The sequence below is a fragment of the Lichenostomus cassidix genome, chromosome Z (genome assembly GCF_008360975.1).
Source record: "Lichenostomus cassidix isolate B80296 chromosome Z, HeHo_3.0, whole genome shotgun sequence".
NCBI lineage: Eukaryota > Metazoa > Chordata > Aves > Passeriformes > Meliphagidae > Lichenostomus > Lichenostomus cassidix.
Window position 1 is genome coordinate 74461995 of NC_139511.1, and position 22873 is coordinate 74484867.

The window sequence follows — 22873 nt, forward strand, 5'->3', positions numbered from 1 at the left end:
GTGAGGGGAGCTGAGGGGAGCGCGCCCTGAGGGGAGCTGAGGGGAGCGCGCCCTGAGGGGAAAGGCGTCCCTTCGGCGGGCCCTGCGGACACCGTGAGGGGACACACCGGCTGTGCGTTGAAATGTTGAAATGGGAACGCTGTGCGGCTGACGATGAGGGTCAGCAGCCTCTGCAGCTGGCCGGCGGTGAGAGTAAAGCACGCAGAGCCCACACGACATTGGGCAGGGGTGTCACTTTCAGGAGAAACAGCTTTGTCCTGCATCCAGCACGGCCGTGGAGTCTCATCGACACAAGTCCCCCCAGCCTGCTGCCACTGTTTAAGTGTGTAGCTTAAGGTTTTTGACATCTTGTGTCCTTTAGCAACGGAGAGAAGGGACTGGTGGCGAAGAGCCTGCCGAGGAGGTGTTCGCCATCACTGCAAGCGGACAGGTGATCTGAGGGAAATTGTCACCTCTCTGGTGTTGCAGCTCGCTCCAAGTGGACTGAAAGTGCCTCAGAAAGTAATTTTACTGAGTTTTTTTGATCAGTGGTCAAGCATTCAGGTGGCTCAGAGAGGTGGTAGATGCCCTGGATCCCTGCAAGTGGCCGAGGTGAGGTTGGACAGGGCTTGGAGCAGTTTGGTCGGGTGGAAGGTATCCCTGCCCGTGTTGGTATCGGACTGTGTGACCCTTAAAGGTCCCTTCCAACCCAGACTATTCTGATTTTAATGTGGCTGCTCATTCCCGTGGGGGTTATTTTGACTGTTAAGCTCTTATGTAAAACATAGATAGCCTTGTTGCTATTTCTGAGTGAGGGTGGTTGGAGGCGCTGAGCACACCACTTTCTTATCTGGGTCTAGATAACACTGGGAGCCAGAAATATTTAGCACAGGACTATCTCAGAACCAGTTTTAGCTGCATGTGCTGCGAAATGCTGAAGAAAAAACTTGGATCCAAAGTTGCTTTTCAGCCTCTTCCAGATCCCTCGAGCTCAGGGCAGTTTGTGCGATTCATTGCAGTACCTCCTGTGTGAGACTCGTCTCCTTGGGGTGGAAATATTTCTTCCTTTAGGATTCACTTATTTGCCTGTGAAGGATGAGACTCATTGGGTGAAATTCTGTGCAGTGGTTGTGAGAAGTCCACTGTCCGCTTTTGGTTTCCCCAGCCTGCTTGTCAGGCACGGTGGATTTATTTCCTCATGCTCAGCAGAGCTTTTGTGTGCTTAACTTCCAGCAAGGAAGGAATTCCCGAGGTGCCTAGGAGAACATGCTTCAAAAAAACCAACCCAATGCTTTGTTCTAAAAGCTAAGGCCAACACTTCCTCTCTCTCAAGGCCATTAGGAAATTCCCATGGACTTCTATGGCAGTAGGATGTGCCCTCTCCTCCCTGCCAACTCCCTGTCTGGCAGAGGTTTTCCCAGGAAGGACCATCTGCTGCATGTAATGAAATCGTCCCTCTTAAAAGTCAAACTGTTCAGTGATCAGCCTCCCTAGCCCGAGGTCACGCTCCAAAACACCGCCCGAGCCGTCGGCTGCCTTGCAGCTCCCGACAACACGCAGAAATTCGGTGTATCTGCAGACAAAAATCCTTTGGCTGCAAAGCCCAGGCCCAGCTCCATGCCACAATGTCCACAGAGAGCTCGAGGGTAAGTGGGGTGTTTGCACTTGGAAAATTAACCTGCTCTGCTTCGATCTCCTGTGCGCAAACGGAATGTTTGTCGTTAAAGACAAGTAAGGGAAGAAAAGCAAGTTATTTTATTGTAAATGCACTGCATGGATGTAGTGATTTGTGCTGCTATTGACCAGGAAATGGGATTTGTTATTTCCTTCTGCTAAAGGATAGCCATTTTTGCTTTTGATGGTTTTGGGGTTTTTTTTTGAGTGTTTTAAAAACAGGTTACATTTAGAATTCTGCTCAGTGTTTCTGAAACCACACTCTGGTACTATTTCCACCAAGTCTCAGTAAGCCAAAATTGCAAAGATTGTATGAAAGCGAGCTTCCCTCTCTAAAGAATGTGTGATACCAGGTATCCTGAAAAACACACTTATCCATTCTAAATATTTATTGCACGGTCTGATACTCATAAAGTGAACAGTTCCTCCATTCTTGAGAGAAAAATCTGGTCACTTGGTAGCAATGGATGATTCCCAGGCTTCATGAATTGCTCAATCTGATAGGGTCAGATGCTTGACAGGTGTTAAAAATAGATTAAGACAGATCAGTGTGAAGAGTGGTGCTGTGATTGCTTATTTTAATTACTCTCTGTGAAGGTCTTTGTTTGACATGTGCAGAGGCAGTCATGTCAAACAAGGAACCAGAGAGCCAGGCAGGACTCCTGGTAGATGAAACAAGTAGAAAACACATCCTTGTGAATCTGTGAGCATGTGGGTTCTCATTCCTACCTCATCAGACTGCTGTGTAAATCCTCACTGCAGCTCTGTTAGGAGTTCCCAAAGTCACAGTGAATTCTGGAATTCTGGTCTCTTGGAGAGTGTAACTGTGACAAGGTAACAGTTTAAGAATGTAACCGTGATCACAACACATTTGGAAAATGTTTTTATGAAGTTCCGGGTTTGGTAACCTTTTGTAGATCAGAAATTTCATGGGGAACTTGTTTCCAGTAGTATTTATGGATGCACTGAACAAATATGATTCACAGAAAGATGTGAATGTTGATGAAACCAAAAACTTTTGAAACCTTTGATTTCTGTTAAAGAAAAAGTTCCAACAGAGAACATCAGAAAAGGCATTTAAACATAGCAAAACATTCATGGGAACCTCTTTGGAAAGATAAAGTTTTCTGTTTCAGATTATAAATACATTGTATGTATTTCCTCATTTAAGAAATGTAAATTGGTGTGTAATGTCTCTTTTTATTACATAACTGAAAAGTCTTATGTTTTGCTTTGCTTTGGAAGAAGAAAAATGTTAAACTTGAACAGATCTCTGTTGAGTGGTGCCCTGCGTGAGGAAATAAAAAAATGTATATATTCCCAGATACGAAACAGTCAAGAGGGTGGGAACAGGGATTGGATGGAATTGTAGCTGTTAACTTCTTAGAGGAGCCAAACAAAAGGTGTGCAAAACTCTGCAGCAAAGTTAAGATGTGTTTCCAGGGAGAATGGCAAGGGAATTAGCATTAACCTTGGAACATAGCAGCTGTTAAGCAGGACACCCAGGTTCATAGGTGATGGGATGTGTGTTATACATGTGGTGCTGTAGTCGCTCAGTCTTGACCTGTGATTAGTGGAGATTCCTTTCTGCTTTTTTTTATTGTTTCTGTTCTGTTTTTGCTGCTTTCTGTTCCTTTCATCAATATTTTTTTACATCCTGCTGTCCATACCAGCGAGCTTTCTGGTTGGATCTACGTGATATGTGACCATTTTGGTTCATCAAAAAGGCAGGTTCTGTGGTTATTAGTGGTTTGGTTCGGAGATATTTCATGTCCATCTCAAATGAAGTCTAATTATATCAACCAGCTTTCTTTGTGATTGAGCTGCCTGCCAATAAAACATCTCTGAAAGGGATGTATGGAAATGTATATAGTATGTTCAGGCAGGTGGAGAAAGAGCTTTTGCTAAATCTAAGAACAGGGAGGGGAGAGGGAGAGGGAGAGGGAGAGGGAGAGGGAGAGGGAGAGGGAGAGGGAGAGGGAGAGGGAGAGGATATAATTGTGCTGCAAAAGAACAACTCCAGATCCCAAAGTTTGACCTGTGGAGTGGAGGAGATAGTAGGAAACCCAGCTGGCAGTTGGGGAGTTTGTTGTCTCAGACCAAGAAGCTGAGATTAAAAAGCAAAGCATACAAGTACTGACTTTCAAACAGGATCTGTCTGCTGGAGAAGTGTTAGAAGAACAGGTGAGCAGACTGCATGATGCTCCTCATGTGCATGGAGGAGAAAAGCTGGGCTTTTTGTGTGTTCAGGTTTGGTGAAAGCTAATCTTTGGTCACTTAAGCCAAAGGGTTCTGCCAGAACTGCAGTTCAGTTCCTGCAGACACGGCCCATGTGCTCTGAGGCATGCAGTGCTCCTGGAGCTCTCCCCTGTGCTCCAGGTATCGCAGAGCTGCTGTCAGCTCAGCACAAAGAGCCCCAAGCGTTGGCTGATGACAGGCTGTTCCCTCAGGTGGCATTATCAGTGTCATTGCCCTGGTGTTCTGCTGAGATATCCCCCGCGTGGGCTCAGCCAGCCTCCCCCTGAGGGGGTGTGAGGCTGTTCCTCGGCAGCTCCTGCTCTGAGTGGGAGTTTTGGGGGGTGACAGGTTGTGAGCCTCGAGGGGTGGCATCGATGGGGTGCCCATTGTGCCGGGGGGAGGCACAGGGTGGGCTCTGAGCCACAGGGCTGGGCTGGGGAGATAATGGAGGCAGTTGCTGGGTGGGAGGAGTGGGTGCAGCTGCAAGATAGGCAGAAATCCTCCTGAACGAGGGGCTGCACACCAAACACAGATTACATGGTGAATGGAGCATCAGGAAGAGAAAACTGCTTCAGAGAAGTCATAAAGGGAAAGAATTTGGAACAGTTGAGTTTTGTACTTAGAACTGGAATTTCTTAAAATTGGAATTTTCAATATTTGCACTATGAATAGTGCATAGGTTTTTCACAACCGGTATGGAATGATGAATTTGGAATGAAAACTCTTTTCTTCTTGAATTTGTTTGGTTCAATATTTGCCTTACAGAAACACTGGGTGATTGTTTTAGCAATACTGATGCTTTCCCCAACCATTCTTTTGTATAACACTATTTGAAACCGATTGCTTTTTACAAGCACTGATAATTTCCTGCCATCAAAGGGTTTTGGTGAAGCAGGAGGTCAACTCCCAGTGTGTTAGGAATGGAATTAATTGTCAGGTTACTAGTTAACAGCTGATGGTAAATTATCGTGGTCTCCTGTTCCTCTTCCCTCAGTGAATTTCATGGTGCATCTTGTGGCACAGATTTTCCCAAGGAGCTGAGAGGGTGTCATATTAAAAGTTCTCTTTGCAATTTCCATCTGAATTCAGTAATTGGATTTTTACAAAATCTTAAAACAATTGTAGCTCTTTGTGCTGGGTGGAAAACCATAATTCCTTGCAGTTTTCCTCTGGTAATGTTATTTTGTTTTCATCTCTGTAGTTGTGTCTGACAGTGCATGGCAATCCAATGAAATGTTCATCTGGAGGAGACTGACAGCTCTTTCCCCCTCAATGTGAAAGTGCAGCCAAACTGAGACAAGGATAACTGTCTAGTGCAATGGCTTTTGCAAAGGCTGTTCATTAGTCAATCTGCATTAAAAAAATGTTGCCAAAGTTCTGTCCAGCTGGGGAAGTTACCACGCTTTTAAAATGTCTTACACCCTCCAAAATAGAGGGAAGACACACTGCTGCAGAGATTGAAGCTAACCTGCCTCATTTCATTGTTCTTGCAGCACAGGAATGGCAAATAGCAAGCCAGAGCACAAGAGAATTGCTTAAAAACAGAAATAGCCTATAAGATTGAAGCAGGCTGGTTGTTGCAGGTATTTCTCCAAACAGAGTTTGGGATTTGTGTCCCTGTGATGCCAGTTAAAGGAGCAGCCTACTGTTGTGCCAGTGTGACTACCAAACCAGTTTTTCTAGCCCAGATTGCAATGTGCTGCCATTGAGTGCCATTGCATAGGTTAGGCTTACTGCATTAATATCTGATCCTGGTTTTTAAATCATGCTTTCTTTTTTTGCAAGTATGTGTCAATTGACCACCTTTTAGAAAATGCCCATTTCAGAAGTAATTTTAAACTTCAGGTTTCTTTGATTTGCAGGTGCACCGAGCAAGAGCTGCGCTTCATTGACAGCTAGGATGACTTTTCCTGACCTGGAACCAGATACAAAGAGCAAAACTTGCCCAGAATTTGTTGTTGACCTACATGAGTACATGGGAGACTTTCAGGGCAGAATGAGCAAAATGGGAAACATTTTGCACCATCCAAGAGTTCCCCTCGTGAGGGTGAGCCCGTGTTGATTTCACCAGGTTCTGACCCTTCAAAAATCATTGGTTTACTGCTGGAGAAGCTCAGCCAAGCAGTTCTGTGTCCACTTTAGAAATCCCTCAGACACTTGCCTAACACAGGAGACAACATGGATGTTGAAAGTGTAATTAAATCCCAGGGAAGTTTTCCCTGCCCAAGGGATTTGTCAGAGAATGGTGATGCCCTACTCCATATTAATGGTGTGGTTGGTGTCCCTGCTGGAGGAGCAGAGGAATACTGCAGCAAACAGATGCCTTCCCACCCCACCGATGTAACCACTTGTCACACAGGCAGCTGCTGCCTTGACACACAAGACTCTGGGTCTCCTCAGGCTCTGGCAGATGTCCAGCAGTGTGAAAAGGCTGGGCTGGGCAGACCTCTAACCACAGATTCCCTGCTTGGAGAGCAGGCAGATACTTCCACAGGAAATCCCAGTGATTTTGTGAAAGATGATCCTGAACATTCTGCTGCTGTTGTGGAGATTTGTGCAGAGCAAGTTCCAAGTGTAAGTGATGACTTTTCTGATGATGACCTGGAGTACTTTGAATGCTCCGATGTGCTCACAGTGCACGAAGAGGAAATCTGGAAAAACAAATTACAATTTTTATTGGAAAGCGATGATGAAGATGACTTAAAACTGGGTAAAGATTGTGATGGGTGTGCTTACTTCCTCCGTGAAAAGCCTTATGTGTTCCAAGTGTCAGATAACACTACGCCTATGGATACCCCCATTGGCCTCTGCGAGCATCAGTCAAGAATCAAGGGAGTCCACGTAAGGAGAGACCCCTCTGTGTGCAGCCAGTCAGCTCTGCAGACAGAGATGACTCTCACTGTTGGACAGCACCGAGAGAAAAGTACCATCTGGAAGGACAAAGACACGACTCAAGTGCCTGCTACCTCTGCAGCCATTGGAAATGAACATCCCACGAGTGAAGAAGAGACTGGTGGAAGTGGCCACCTGGCTGCAGCTGCCTCAAGGGACGAGCCAAAGCCCAGGGACACTGTCCCTGCCCAGGTAGACTGCCCTGCCAATGGCTTGGGTGCTGCTTGCACAGCTCAGGCTTTGGGGACAATGACAGAAGCCAGCACGGACGGGGACGTGCTGGGGGAAAGCTCCCTGCTGCTGGAGGAGGAGAGAAGCAACGTGCCAGAGGGAAATGCACAGCAAGCTGTCTGTACCTTGACAGAAAGTTTAAGGAGGAATCTTTTCAAGCTGCTGAACCCCATAGAACTTTGCAGATATGTAAGTACCATAGGACAGTCTTTCCAGGCTGCAGCAGAGAGTAGGGAGCCCAGAGCTCCCTCTCCCAGGCAGGAGGGAGTCCTTTCAGCACAGATTCCTGAGGAGACAGAAGGGCTGCAGGTGCAGGCTGGTCTGTGTGCAACACAAGAGGCAGATGAAGACCTCTGGGAAGGGGAAAGAACTCGGGGCCTGTCTGAGCAAAACCAGGTGCCAGATGAGAACATCTCCCTCGGGGTGAGTAACCTGTTTGTCATGTAACACAACGAGCTGCTCTGCTGATTTCAGTGCCATTTCTTCCTGCTTGCCACAAAGCCGTGTAAAAATTGAAATTACTTTGAAAGGTACTATTTGTGTACTTCTGAATGACAGCTACGGCTGGAAGGGAGGGAAATCTGGGTTTGAAAAAGGCCCAAGGAAAGCCTTAGCTGTTCTAATTATAGAGTGAGCCTGATAATGGTGAGAGGCACTAATGGGCCTCTGGACAGCTGGATGGGGAAATCTGATAGGGAGGCTACTGCACAGATCTTAGCAAAGTAATGCTGCTTTCAACCCAGAAAATTTCTCAAATGCCTATTGTGAGTGGAGAGTGCTTTGATTGACTTTCTTTCCCATCTATACTTAACAAACAAAACTGTCCTCCACTGGAAACCTAAGCCAAATCAACAGGGTTTGCTCTGGATTTCTAGCAATGAGGGGAATTCACTGCAGAAAGTTCATGTTACAGAGGTGAATGGAGCGCTGGATTTGTAAAAATAAAACAATGAAAGAATTGGCTATTCCAGTTGAAATGTAGAAACCAATTAAAAGATAAAAACCCTGTGGTACTCTCCATGTACATGCATGTTTCATGCTGGTGGTAGAAAATCAGCTGGGGAAATCAATGCAGTTGTACAGACTGCTATGATGCTCCTCTAGTTATCCTAAATGGGAAAATTGGATCATCATTTTTATTTCTCATAGTAAAGATTCGAGATATATAAATACAATTAAATAATGAATAATCTTATTATCACCAACTTTTCTGATTTGGAGGTGTGTAGCTAATTGCATAGAAAAAAAACAATTTACCACAACACAAGCTTTTCCCAGTTGCACCTGCTTTTTAAAATGTGATTATTTGGGCACAAATGTCTCCCAGTTCTGGGTGCAGTGTCACACTGGAGTGACTTTAATCTCACCACTGGGGTGTCTTCAGCAGTCAAAAACCACTAAATTCTTCTGCCTGCAAAAGAATTTCTTGCAAAAGGATTTCAAAAAATCTCTGCTTTTATAGTACATAAAACTCCAATCCCCTTTGAGGAGCACATGATGTCCTTACAGTGGGGAATACCCCTCACCAGAATTAACCTCCTTGCTGTTTCCTGACAGGTTGTGTGGCAGTGGTTTGCCAGAGGCCTTGTTTTTTGTTGTTTATTTTCCTTCCCAAGTGCAGCCATCCAGTAAGCCAGCAGCTCCTGAGAGTTCTGCCTGTGTCATCCAAGAGAGGCAAGAAAGAGCCTGTTGCTGCACGTGGGTTTGTGTAAAAGTTCCTGTGAAAGTGTAAAAGGAGCAAGGCTTGCAGCAAACCCTGCAGCTGACTGCTTTGATGTGGAAGGGTGCTGTATTTTCCCTGTCCATGCAGGAATCAGGTCTGCTGAGGGGCACAGAGCAGCCACGGGATCCCAGCACTAGTGACCCAAGGATTTACACTTCCCCTCAGTGCCAAGTGTTCCAACTGGAACAACTTTTGCAGTAACTGCTGTGCTGGGAGATTTCTTCTGTTAGATGGTCAAGGTGGGAGGCTCCTCACTCCTCTCATGGCCTCATGGCTTAGCCCCAGGTGAAACTCTTGGTTTTCCTGGTTCTTCAAAGCAGCTTCATCAATGATGGGCTCCAGAGGGCGACTGTGCCAGGTGTCTGATGTTACATTGTGTGCAGAGAGCCAAGAGGATTTGCAGAGTGTCACTGAGGAGCTGGGCTCTGTTAGCAGTCAGCCAGCTCCCTGTCCCTGTCCCTGTCCCTGCTCAGCATCCTGGTCCTGTCAGGGCACAGGGTGCCACTGTCACTCCTGTGACAGTGAACACCCTGTTCACGTAAAATTTGAGAGATCCTTGGTTTGAGCGTCCCAACACAAATGTCACTTTGAGATCATTTTAAACTTTGTTGTACAAAAAGGAGAGAAGCAGAACTGACACAGAAGTGCCAGGTGATTGGGCATCTGGCTGAGATGAGAGCCCAGCGTTCCCAGGGAATGGGAAATTTGAGTGGCATTGCATGAAACAGGGAAAAGACACTAGCACTGCTGGAGAACAGTGCAAAGTAAGAGTGGTCCCAAATTTCTGAGGGAGCTGAGACCCAGAAGCAGTGATGGACTTCTTGCCTGTATTCTAGGGATAGTTTGTTACACTCCATCTGTGCAAAGAGAGGATGTAAAAGCTGCATGGAGACTTTATTTACAGAGGAGAATCACCTTGCTAAACTATTTCTGCATAAAAACCAGTGAGAAACTGTGAGGTAAAATTAATCAACTGCTTTACAAATCCTTCTCTAAGGAACAACACTTTCAGGAGTGTTGATTTCAGTCCCTTGTATTAATAGTTACAGGTCAGAAACTTGACTATTGACAAATACTAAAAAATAACAGAACAAAAGTACATTTCAAGTCTTCAGGCCTATGTCAAAGCTGTAGTTCTGATTCTTAATTACATTTCTCTCTTTTTCTTCTTAGAAGCATCAAGGTGTTAATCTCAAAGGTGTTACCCAGGATTGTGAGAAGCTCAGTATGGAGCCCAGGACAGAAAAGGAATGCACCTTCAGGGCTTGTGGGAGTGCAGGAACCAGCCAGCTGACAGCAGAAATGCTCTCTGCTGAAAACACACCACAAGTGAGACATGCAGATTCACAGACCTCTTCTCAACGCTGTGCTCCATGTGAAAAGAAAGAAGCTTGTCACCAACAGGTATTCTCTGGACAGGAAATTATGAGTAATGGCGAAAAATCAAAGAATGACATTTCCCCTTTTCCTCTGTGGGATGTGGACTCTGTTCCTGACAAACAGGAGTGCTTGTGTGCTGTTCTCTCTTCTGCAAGGCTGTGTGATGAGCCAGGGGAGGGAGACAAAGGGTCTGGGCTTGACATCCACGGCAGCAGTAACCCAGATATTCCCTGCAGCCTATCAGCTGAGGAGGCTGTGCCTGAAGCTAATCCCGAGTCAGTGCTGGAATCTGGAGAAGCTGGGTGCAAAGGAGATGCTGATGTATCTGCAGCACATGACAAGCTGTGGAAACTTCTTCATGGAGGTGACTCAGACGATCAAGTCCCATCTGAAACCAGAGGCACCACAGGTTTAGAGATGAGGCTGACAGATGTCCAAGTCACAGCACTGAGCTCCATGCAGGGGACCTGTTCTGGTCATCCTCTGCCAATGGGTTTGATAGAAGGGCAGGAGCCCATCCCAGAGCCAGCTCATAGCCCCAGCACTGAGAAAGCAGGCTGCAGGGTTTCTGATATCCTCCTGCAGAGAGCTGGAGCCAGTGAGAGAGCACTGACAGGAAACATTTGTCTTGCACCAGTGGTGGGAACAGATGGTGTGTGTCTAGATTCTAGAGCTGTGAATGAAGGGGAAATGCCAGCCATTTGTGTTTCAGAAAACACTGTCCTCTCTAGTGCCCAGGAGTGCTTGGAGCCAAATCCAATGTCCACAGACAGGAATCTACTCACTGTGGCTTGGGAAGGGGAGCTTGCTGGTAATCATGCTTCCCAAACATGTGAAGCAGATTCTCCTCCAAGGTTACAAGAAGCTCAGAGTGGTAATTCAGGATGTCCCAAAGCAAACCCAGCTGACGTGTCAGATGTGTTGTGTGGGACAGCTGGACAGTTACTTCATACTGAAGAGAGCATATCCCTGATAAATGAGGCTGGACCTGGAGAAAGCTGTCATTTTAAGGACTGTTATCCAGTGAGAGGAGAACTGGTTTATTTCCCTGAAGAGAAAGACATTTTCCCCAGTGAAAATACCAGTCAGTTTACACATTCAGAGCACTCTTCTGATAACATCATACAGAAAAGTTATGAAGTGACTTTACAAGATAAAGGAAATAATTCAGACTTCAATGCACCAAACGACACTAATTCTGACAGCTACCATCTTTCAAATAATAATGGCTGTCAGGATTTTCAAGTTGTTTCTAATGCACAGAAATGCAGTTATATAATGCAATCACCTACTTTAATTGAGAGTCACGAAACCACAAGTAAAAATCTACCCCAAAATACAGACCAAGTGACAGAAACAGCAAAGCAAGAAGGGGCAGTTCCTCCCCCTTCTGGGGACCCATTTTTAAGGGATTTTTCTCTAGAAGTGCCCAGCTGTGAAGCAGGAGGAGAACAGAGAGGGATTTGCAGAGCTGATGAGCACAGGGATGAAATTTTCTGTGACCCAGCAGCTAGTCAGGTTTCAGCGAGTCAGGCTGCAGCTTCCCCTCACAGTACAGCAGAACAACATTTATTTTTTGTTGACAGCACCTTCCACTCTCATGAGGAGTTAAAGATAGATTCTTCCCAAAATCTCACCTCTGGAAGTGTCACATCAGGCAGTGCCCCACTGCCCAGGGAGGCTCCAAGTGAGGAGCACAGCCCAGCAGGAGGGGAGGATGGAGGTGCTGGGGATCAGCTGCACTCCCAGCAGCTGCCTGGGAACAGAACTCTGCCCTTCCTCACATCTGTAAGCCACTCAGAGGGCCTTCCCAGTGAGCCTGCAGGGATGTGTCCTGGCACAGGAAACGAGGGAAAAGCTGGATCCACACAGACTGGGGTCAAAGAAAATGGGAATTTAACTACACTGGGAACTTCCTGCAAAGCATGGCAGGGTCTGTTCCAGAGGCTGCCTGGAGAAACCAAAGGGGAAGCAGCCTTGTGTGAAAATGAGCATGAGATTCCAAGAGCTAGTGAATGTAACCCAGATGAAGCTGAAACAAAGGCTGCTTTGCACACTTCAGCTGGCTGCCAGGCTGGGAAACACATCATGAACATTAGCACAGAGCAATCCCGTCCTGACTTGATCCCTTCCAGCAAGATAACTGAGGCTGAGAATTCTATTAAGTCCACTGAGGATGCTAAAGAGGAGCAAGTCAGGAGAGCAGAGACTGTAGTAAGTGGTTTAGTTAATTCACCACCAGTTGATTCAGGGAACAACCAGAGTTTTCAAGAGCAACCACCCTGCAGAAGAACTCAGCCATTCTCGTTGGCGTGGACCACACCTGAGCCATTCCCAGTCAGCACAGAAAGTCCAACAAGCCAGGAAGGATCAAAATCCTGCCAGACACAGCTGGCTGCTGCAGAGCCTGAGCCCATCAAATGGAAAGAGGACACAGCAAAGACTGGCCATTTAGCTGCTGGAGCTAAGAAGAAATTACCACCAGCAACTCTGTCCAAAAAACCCAGACTGGAGGAGAGAGGAAGCGTCAGCAAGGATTCCAGCTGCGTGAAAAAGTCTGGGAAGAGCGAGGGAGGAGTGATTCATAAAGAGGACAGAAAAGAGCCAAGGAAACTCATTTTGAAAAAGGATAGCAAAGGTAAGAGGAAACTGATTTTCTTTCCCGTCTTTTCCCGCCATTCTGACTACAGCACAGAATTTGGGCTCTTGGAATGCACTGCAAGCTGCCTTCAGTCTGACTCAGTCAGCTAAAGGTGTCCCACCCTTGCAGCTTTATTCCCACATTTGTGCACTCAGTAATGAGCACTGTGCCCATGCCACAGAGCTAATCCCTTTTCCCACCTGGCAAGTGCATTCAGTTTATGAACCTTGTCACCTATTGGAAATAGTCACTGCCTCATTGGTCACTATTTGAAATAGTCACTGTCACTCTTGGAGTAACTTCTCTAGAAGGTTGCTAACAGGTAAAACACTGTAGCAGGACTGCGACAGCTGGGCGGGTTAGGGATTTGCTGTTTCTATAGATAGTTTGCAAGGACTGAGGTCTTAGTTTTACTTTTTGACATGACATTTCATGTTCCCATCGTGAAATGATTTAATAGGTCAGAGCAAGACTGAGCAGTGATTAAAAGTAAGCTGCAGAGCTGTCATGCTTTTCAGACACTCTAATTCCAGTGCGGTGTTGCGAGACTTCTACTTTTCCAATCACATTTAATAAAACCCCAAACTTTTCTCTGTTTAAAGATGTGTCCTTTGCCAGGGAGCCAAATGTCTGGGAGGAGAGACATGTTTGTTCAAAGCAGAGCAAACAAACTGCAGGGACTGTGCAGTGCCTGACCTGTTTCCATTGCTCGAGGCTATGCTTGAACAGCCTTTTGAACATTCAGGCTGATCAGATAACACTGAATTTTCTTGGTGTGTTTCTGCCCTGCTTCAGTCTCAACTGAAGTATATCTGTGCTCTAGAGCACTGCTGTGTCCCTGGGAAGGCAGGTTTGGTTGCTGTGGGAAATCCTCAGTGTTCCTTTGCATTTTTTCAGCTGCAGGAGGGAAGGCTGTGGCCAGGGCAGGGAAGCTGGAGCCCTTGGCTCTGTTTCTAGAGCTGCCATGTCCTGTCTGCAGCACTTTAGCCCTGATACAGCAAGGCTAGCACAGCCCAGGACTTCAGGGACTGCCATTCCAGTGGGGAAACCTGGGCTGGATTGGCCTGGCATTGGGACTGGGGGAAACCACAGCAGTGAATTATTGCAGTGATATTACTGGAGTGTTCAATGAGTGTTCCTGCAGGAATGGGATCCCTGTGGGACACGTGCCATGCCAGCTCATTCAGAGTGCAGCAGCTCAGACTTCACACGCTGGAAAACAGATCATCTTGCATTTTGCATCTCTTACATTGAGCGGGGATGTGTCACTTGAGGCAGGATGGTGTCAGCATCATAAAACCTTTCTCTACATCACTTCCCTTTCTTCCCAAGTCCCCTGCATCCCCCTGCTCTCACCATGCCCGTGAGCAAAGACACCAGAACGTTCTGTGAGGCAGTGGAAAGTCCTTTCAGAGCTCCAGGCTGGCAGGACCTCCTGGGGCTTTCTCCTAAAGGCTGTGATCAGCTAGAAAAACCTACTCGTGATGAGTATCGAGACATAAGAAGTAATAATTGCTTCACAGGACTGTCAGTGTTCATGTTCTTAAAATGAAATGTTAAAATGCCAAAACAGTCTGATTGTCTTCACATCCTAAACTGTGATTTGTCTGCTTCAAGCTCCCAGGCTGCTGAAGAAGATCCAAGCGGAGCTGTTCCCTGACTGCTCTGGGGATATGAAGCTGTGCTGTCAGTTTGGTGACATTCATGGTGACTCCACCATCACATGGACTAAAGATTCCAAGGTGCTGGCTCAGCTGCAGAGGAGGTAGGTGAATATTTCTGAAGGACTGGGGGTTTTGGGATAACTTTGCTATTCATACAAAGCAGATCTTCCCGCAGTGCATTGATGTTGGTCACAGCTGGTGTTCTGTCACCTCTCAGTCTGCTCACAGCCAAATTTCAATAAAATACCACATGAAGTTTGAACCTCATTTAACCTGGAGAAGGGTGGAAATAAAAGTCTCTTAAAGCCATTAGCAGGATCCTTTTTTTTCTTAAAATTCCATTTCAGTGAGATGAATTATTTTCCTGGTAGCAGCAATGACATTCTGGTCTTAAAAACTGTTTATAATGTTTCAAAAATGCAAAGCTAACATAACCCAAAGAAAAAAAAAAAAGAAAGATACTTCCATCAGGATGCATACTTCTGAGAAGAGGATAAATTTTGTTGGAAGGATTCTTCTTAGATGTTCTTTTAAGTGGAGAGAGAAAAGTTGCCTGAATTGGTTAAACTTTCCTTGTCATTCTGATTCTTCTTGTTTAACTCTTCTGATTTTGATTGTTGTATTGCAATATCCATTGTGGTATTAATAGATATCATTATCTGCTAAATAATTCTGTATTTTAACAAACAAACAGTGCAGAGAGATCTATTTTATCAGTTTTCCCAGTGATAACAAGTAAAATACGTGACAGCACAAAATATTTTTTTCCAGTGCCCAGGATGATTCTCCTGTCTGTCTGACAATAGCTAAAGCCACTTCCAATGACCAAGGAATGTATTATTGCTGCTTGAGTAACATGTATGGCAAGGTGACTGCTGAGTTCCATCTGACTGCTGCAGGTAAGCCTCAACTCACAGTTTAGATTCATAATAATGACAGTTTCCATTCAGAGGGTTTTGCCACCAAACTGATTTCTTTGTTTCCTCACAGTCCTGGAACGTCTCTCAAGTTGTCAGAGTTATGAAGGTAACTATAAAGGGAAGCAGCACTGCATGGCATCACACAGGGACACACATGCACACCGAGCCCTGGGATTGCTGTGGCACAAACACACACTCCTGGCAGGTCACCTGCTGTGTAACTGTACTCCAGCACAAAGCCAGACATGAATGCTTTCCCTGTCAGCTAGCTGGTGTTCAGTGACACCCACCATGTGGCCTGTGCTGCACCTAAAGATAGTGCCTTGCCACTGGGATTGTCATTCCTCAGCAGCCTGCAGACATGCAGCAGTTGGCATCGTGCCTTTACTCTATTTTCCCTGAAGAATTGAATTAGACATTTCACTCCTTGGGCAAATAAAGACAGGACTTTTGATGTCACAGCACTGTTGATCAGAGAATTTTCGGTGGAATGAATGGGTGTTCTCATTCTGGCCTTACCTGGGCAGTGTTTCCTCTGTGCTTCAGAGAGAGGCAGCATTGTACACAGTGTAAACCAGAGGTAACTGCAAAGGGCAGATGGAAAGCCTTCCTTGTTGGGTAGTTCTGTTCTCCTATTTATCTTCACTGATGGGCCTTGAAATGTTATTATTAGACACAATTGAAGTGCAGTTGGAATTTTTTCGTTTCCCTCAATTTTGAATTTTTTCGTTTGGATTCCAGTGATCCTTTAAAGGGTTGAAATCCAGAATTTTCCTCTATTACACAGACTTGTTTTCTGTGCTCTCTCTTCTTGCCTTGTGATCCTGAGCTGCCACCTTTGCCCATGCTGGCTTTAGATCATCCAGGCAAGCAGCTGCCTCTCAAGGAGCAGGGCCATAGCCCTCAGGAACAAAACTCAGGCTGCCACTGAGCATTTTTCCTCCTTTCTGGCGACCTGCTCCCCCCCTACCCACACCTGCAGAGATTCCCCTCGTCTCTTAGGTGTGGAAGAAATCGAGTTCATGCAGCTGCTGTTCAGAGAAGACCCTCTCAGCTCCAGCTACCTGGGCGGGACGCTGCACGGAGCCATAACGACGGAGGGGCTGCACTTCGGGGAGGGGATGCACCGCCGAGCCTTCCGCAGCCGCGTGCTGCAGGGCCTGGCGCCCACCTTCTCCCCGGGGCACCCCTGCGTGCTCAAGGTGCACAGCGCCCTCACCCACGGCACCAAGAGCCGGGAGGAGCTGCTGCAGAGGAACTACAGCCTGGCGCTGCAGGTGAGCTGCTGCTGGCCTTCGGAGGCTGGAGCTGTGGGCTCAGACGGGTTCAGACAGATGATCTGGTGAATGTTCTGAGCAATATTCCCACAGGTGTGTCTGTTGTGATGCAGGAATGCCATGTCCAGAATACTGCCAGAGAGTATGCAAAGTTATATGCAGCTGAAGCTGAGCCCTTGGAAGGCTTTGGAGAAGTACCAGAGTGAGTATAGATATATATATTTTATATACCTATATTCTTATATATACTGTGCCATGGCAGCCCACTGACTGCCACGACTAAAGAAGAAAGAGGAAACCTATTACAGTTCTCCCAGCTTGGTTTAGACTTGGTAACTGTTCCTAAAAATCCACTGGCCACTTTTGTCTGTTTCTTCCTCCCTCCCTGCAAGAATCGTCAGGATTTTATCAGTTTCTATCCCTTGATTTCAGAATCATTCCGATTTTCCTTATTCATCGCCCTGCTAATAACATCCCCTATGCCACAGTGGAGGAGGAGCTGGTTGGGGAGTTTGTGAAGTACTCTGTCAAGGATGGCAAGGAGGTGAATTTCCTGAGGAGAGACTCGGAGGCTGGCCAGAAGTGTTGCACCTTTCAGCACTGGGTGTACGAGAAGACCAATGGCAACTTGCTTGTCACTGATCTGCAAGGTGAGTTGTCTGAGGTGTCTCACCACCCAAAAATTAATGCAATGGCTGATGAGTGAAAGACTTCAGGGGTTCATGGCACCCTAGTCCTTCCCTTTTTCTTGGATTTGAACACTCAATCACTCAGCAGTGGAATGCTCTGCACTGAGGCCCTGGCTAGTTTTGAAGAAAAAGAACAGTGAAGAAACACCCTTGTGGTTGCTAAATGCCACCTCAGCTCCCATTGCTGTGACTCCTTTCAGTCCTGCAGTGTAGCTGGGACAGGGGAAGACAGACTCTCCCTGAAGGAAAACAGAAAAAGCTGCAATCTTAGGAAACATCCTATATTTGTTGACATGAGAAGGCAGGAAAATTAGCAACAAGGCATCTAAACAAGACCCCTGAAGTAGTTTAACAGGAGAAGAAAGAACAAAATCCTAGCCCAGGAAACAAGCTGGGCTCTGTTGGTCACCCTGGCAGCTTTAAAAAGTGATATTAGCCTGACTTCTCAAACCTGCTGATGGCACAGAGAACACCCTGTTCTTAACTAGAGTGCTTGAAAATGCTTTGAAAGAAGGTGACAAATAATTATAACCAAAAAGATGACTCAATGAAGAGCAATTAATGACTCCATACGTGAGGATTGTCCTAGAAATTCCAGTGTAACCTCAGCTCTGTGTTTCCTTGCTGCCTTGCAGGTGTAGGGATGAAGTTAACGGATGTTGGCATAGCAACTCTGGCCAAAGGGTGAGTGAACATGATTCCTCTGCAGCATGCCTGTGCTTTGCACATCTGTCTCTTCACAGCTGGATGTGGATGGGGGAGGGTGCTCTGGAAAGTCATTCTTGCTTTAACTTCAGCAGAAAACAGTCCTCATCTGAGTCTTTTAACTCCTTTGTGTTTGCATTCGTGGAAACCCACCTGGAATGGAAATACATTTATTTTGTTCTGAAAGAATGGGGCTAACCTCTAGACTGAGCTTTGCTTTTCCTGCATGCCTCCCTTGCCATGGGCTTATCCAAGGGGCAGTTCACAAGTGACATGAAGAGCAGGTAGGAGGCAAGCTGGAATCCCTCCTCCAGCCAGCAAAACGTTTGGGATTTTCCTCAATTTTCCTGTTGCAATGGCTTCAGCTCTTTTGGGGAGACTTGAGCATATGTGTAAAGATGTAAGCCTGTAATATTCTAACTTTAGTCCACTTCTCTGGAGGTAATTAAGGCTTCTGGTTAGACCAGAGGCCAGCAGAGCCACGGATAGGAATAAGCAGTGGCTGCTGGACAGGGAAAGGGGATGGGGATGAGCACTGACCAGTGCTTTAACTTGATATTCTCCTTTGAGAATCTGGCAGGAGAAAGAAGATCTGATCCCATGTTCAGCCTTTTCTCTAAACTGGAGCTTGTCTGTGTATCTGTGGTACAGGAAAAAACTCACAATATCATCTAAATTACTACAAATGTGATTCTAGAGTATTCAGGGAAAATCCTTAACATTTGCAGGGTGGCATCCATTCAAAACTTAGACTGATTTTTACTCTTTCAGCCATGGATCTAAAGTAAAAGCAGTCGAAATGAATACACATCATCCTGTTACAAACCAAAGAAGCCATTAATATTTTATTTAGGCACCACTGTTCTCAGGAATCAGAAGATTTCTAAGAATGCTTTAGTGGATGTTGTCCAGCTCACTGTGGGAAATGACTGCTGGAAAAGCACACAGTGAAGTGAGGAAGTGAACACACAATGCAAGCAGTAGGAAGGATCACCTCAGGCATCTAGAAAGCAAAATATTTCCCTAAATGCACAGCCTCCTGAAAATGCTGAGTAGAATTTTCTTTGTCGTTTAGCTCATGGTATTCCTGCAAGATGACCGATTTTTCCTGGTGCTGTATTTTGTTTTCATGCTCCTTTCCTGCAAAGAAGAGCTCTGTATTAATGTCTGCAGTTGCATTTTTAATTCCATGGAGTGGGTGGGGAAAAACAACTCAGTGCCCAGAGCTCCTCTGTGTTTCTAGGGAGTTTTCATTTCTCCTGCTGAGCCAGAAGTGCAGAGTGGGGCTGCTGTGGCTTGAGCTGTGCTGGCAGAGAGGACACAGAACTGTTGTTTTGTTCTCCTGAGCAGAGCCTGCAATGAATGGAGGGAGGAATTCTGCTCTTTTGTCCTTGCTCATGTGTTTTGCCAGGGAGCTGGGAAGCAGAGGAGCCCAGAGCAGAGCCGTGTGGTCAGCGGGCTGCAGGAGTTCCCGTGCAGCTCCTGTCAGGAGAGGGCGAAGCTGACACAGGAACGCCAGGGAGTGTTTTTAGTGTGGTCACAGCGCCGCACCAGAGCAGGCAAAGGAGCTTTAAAATCAGCTACTCTGTAGCTTTCTGGTGAATGGGAGCAAAACTAACCCAGCATGGCTCTGTGCACAGTGAGCAGAGCAGAGCTATACACGAGCACACAGATTTATCCAAAAGTGGTGCACACCAAGGGAGGAATCAGCAGCACGGTGAGCCATGGCTCTGGTTATTAACAGGAGTGCTGATGGCCAGCTCTGGGTCTGAAACTCTGCCTGCTGCCAGGGCACTGACAAAGTCGAGCTTTACTCCACGTGGCAACAAGAGGCTTTGGGGAGGTTAAGCCTGGGGACAAATCCAACATTCCCTCTTCAGATTTAAGGCAGATTTGGTTTGGTGCTGGAGAGGAGAGATTCCCTTGCTGTTTGCCTGTGGAACTTCTCTGTGGGTGTGTCTGGAGCATCCACCAGCAGAACACAGACCTGTGAGCCCCTGAGAGCAGCTCAGGGGTGAAGTCTCAAGTCTCTGAGGTTTTTCTCCAAGGCAGCAAGAGAACAGTTGATAATCCTGCTGTGCTCCAGGATATAGTGTTGAGGCAACAATGGCATTCCTCTTGGACCTTCTCTGGGTAAACAAACACACAGCTTGTTTGGGGAGGAGAGGAGAATCCCGTTGGGGTTCACCTGCTGTTGAGAGCCAGCTGAAGGGGGTCTCTGGAGCAGGGCCTGTCTGTCAGCAGGAGCCTGACCTTCTCAGAGCAGAGCTATTCTCTTCTGCACTCTGCAGCCTGCCTGAGGAAGGAAGTGCTCTGGGTGCTGGCAATGAGCATCCTCTGCTCATTGCAGTACCAAATCTTGACTGGTTGGTTTGTGCATTGCTAAGTCACAGTTCTCCTCTGAGGACACTGGATATCCAGCAATCCAAGAGAACAGGGTAGAACAGGCATTAATTAAGGTTAAAAAAAGGAGAGGAGCACCCTGGCCTTTCTCCTCCTTCCTCCATCCTGGGATTTGAACCAAAAATGATTCCTTTGAAGAGCAGGTGCACCTTTTAAAATAAGCTGTTGCAGGTTAAAAAGCAGACCTTGGCAGGACTGTCAGCAGCTAGAGGAGGCCATGAATGTCTCCTGGTGGCAGGTACAGTGCCATGAAAAACATGCCACAGAGCTCTGTGGGCTTTTTCCCCTTCAGTCACCACTTGTTACCTGATTCCCCTCACCTCTCAATGGCCCACTCTGAGTTTCTGTGGCAGTTTGTGCCTCTCAAGCCAGCACTGGTAGAAGAGACTTAATGTTTTCGAGTTGCTTGCGAGTCAGCAGTCATACTCTGCCTCCTGTGCTGGAAATGAACCTTGAAATCCCATGTGGCTTTTTTTTTTTTCTTTGTTGCTACAGATACAAGGGGTTTAAAGGCAACTGCTCCTTTTCCTTCATTGAGCAGTTCAGAGCCCTCCACCAGTGCAATGAGTACTGTGAGATGCTGGGGTTGAAATCTCTGCGAGCCGCTCATCCAAAGCAGAGGAAAGCAACATCCATGAAAAGCAAAACTCTACCAAACTCCTCAGCAGTGAAGAAAATGGTGCCCAAGAAGGCAAGAGAACCTAGAGACTTCATTTCTTCAGAGCACTGAGTTGCACTGTCCCACCTGTGAAACTGCTCCTGGGGACATGGAGCAGTGACAAGCACTTGGGGGATAATTTCTCTCTTTTGCCTTTTGACATTGGTTTGGAATCATCCTGATGCTGATGCCAGCAGCAAAGGATGGAGCTGATCCTGTGCTCCTGGTGCCTGAGATTTAGCACTGGGGCAGAGTTTGGAAGACAAACTAAGCCATCTCCTGGATTTTCTCACAGCCCTTCTGTGGAGAAGCAGAATAAGGTTTTCTCTGTGTCTACATCTGTGGCCCTGTGGGTTCAGCTGCTTTGGAAACATCAATATATTTAAGATGTCACTTAGTACAAGTTTTGCACAGTATTGTTGCTCAGGCTGCTATAGAAAAAGAGTTTTCTTCCCCAGATTTTGAATGTTGTAATCCTACTGTAATCCTACTCTTGTAAGTTTTTTTCTCCCACTTACATGTCTTGTATTAAAAGACAAAACCATTCATGACTGGACATAGACATCTTCCCATCTGCCCCCAAATCAGCATCTTCATGGTCCTCCCAAAGTGATGCCATCAGCTGCAATTTCAAACATTTGAAACAGGTTGGGTTAACTGTGCCAAAAAGTGTCCTTGCCTGTCCATTGAGGGCAAAGGAGGCAGGGTTAGGCAGACACCGAAATTTTAAATTTTAAATAAGTTTAAATTCCTGCTGTGAGCTGGGATGAAGTTCTCTGGAGTGCTTCCAGAACACTTGGGATTTTAATAGCTCTCTGCTAACTGAGGTGCAGGAGATCAACTGCTGTAAAGCTAAGGCTTGGAGTGAAGTTTTTCAGATGGGAGAAATGGATCATTTTACCAATTCCCTCACAGTTTCATACCCTCAAGAAGCTTTAGTATATCTGATACTGGTGTGGGTGTGGGGAAGGTCACTTTGCTCTGCCATAAAATACAAAGCTGCTCATTTTGGAGCACATTTTGGAGTAAGACAGTGAAAGGGAGAATTAACCTGCAGTGCCTTCCTGCCGCAGAGCACAGGGCGAGGTTGGGAGCTGCCTGCCCACATTTCACATGGGTTTCCTTTAATAACATCACCAACAGCAGCTGGGAAGCCTGGGTGGCTGTTCCATGCTGGACTCCCAGCAGGGGAGACTCAAGTTCTGCGTTGCTGAAGGAGTGAATGGTGTAGGACATGTAGGCTGTGATAACATCACAAATCATAGGGTTAATCCAAAATGCCAGCCCTCATCTCCAGCCTTTCTGCTGGTGTGAGCTGCGTGCTGTGCTCAGGCAAGGGGCACACAAGGCTTACTGAGGGGGAAGAGAGAAACAGCAGAAGATGGTTTTCTAAACAGAAAACTTGAACAGGCACTGCTGCGTGGGGAGGAATGGGAGAGCCTTCCTTGCCTTCTCAGTGAGAAAAGTCACTCCTGTGAAAACTTTACACCCAGGGCCTTGCAGGCACCCCACTGATGTTCTCCTCCTGCAAAGCCATGGAAAAGAGTCTTGGGCAGTGGGAGAGTGTTGGCTTTGGGGTTCTGACTGGTTTGGGGTGGCTGAGGTTGCTTGTTTAGCAGCAGTGGCAGGGCAGTGTCACTGGACATCGATGCTTCATGACCTTTCAGGTGTCCAGCCTGTCCCCAAGGATCTGCCCAGGACATCAGTGTTTCCAATTCATTTTTCTGCTCCCCACAGAGCCTGACCTTATGGGGTGGGTCAGCCCAGCCCAAGCCTCTCCCTTTCCACCTTTTCACTGA

At 46.6% G+C, this 22873-nt stretch overlaps 1 protein-coding gene across 5 annotated transcripts; it reads left to right on the top strand.

Annotated features, from left to right (window-relative positions):
- Positions 1-128: 128 nt before the first annotated feature.
- ALPK2 (alpha kinase 2) lies at positions 129-21630 on the top strand. Of its 5 annotated transcripts, none has more exons than XR_014846679.1 (11): positions 129-1625; positions 5754-7437; positions 9911-12755; positions 14376-14523; positions 15194-15321; positions 15413-15448; positions 16345-16619; positions 16733-16821; positions 17108-17269; positions 17944-17992; positions 20912-21001. XR_014846679.1 is itself a non-coding variant. In XM_085041863.1 (11 exons), the coding sequence occupies exons 2-11, from the start codon at positions 6070-6072 to the stop codon at positions 21144-21146; spliced, it is 5391 nt and encodes a 1796-aa protein (XP_084897989.1). In that variant the 5' UTR covers positions 132-1625; positions 5754-6069; the 3' UTR covers positions 21147-21630. The 5 variants fall into 5 exon arrangements, 4 of the variants coding, with proteins under 4 accessions (XP_084897989.1, XP_084897990.1, XP_084897991.1 ...); XM_085041863.1 differs by having other exon boundaries at positions 132-1625; positions 17052-17269; positions 20912-21630; XM_085041864.1 differs by having other exon boundaries at positions 132-1625; positions 9914-12755; positions 17052-17269; positions 20912-21630.
- Positions 21631-22873: the final 1243 nt, after the last annotated feature.

Excerpts from the sequence above, each read along its gene's own strand:
- ALPK2 (XM_085041863.1), top strand. The coding sequence starts at position 6,070 with ATGGATGTTGAAAGTGTAATTAAATCCCAGGGAAGTTTTCCCTGCCCA. Across the intron at positions 7,438-9,910 it reads ATGAGAACATCTCCCTCGGG|AAGCATCAAGGTGTTAATCT; the intron begins GTGAGTAACCTG and ends TTTTCTTCTTAG. Across the intron at positions 17,270-17,943 it reads GCTTGTCACTGATCTGCAAG|GTGTAGGGATGAAGTTAACG; the intron begins GTGAGTTGTCTG and ends GCTGCCTTGCAG.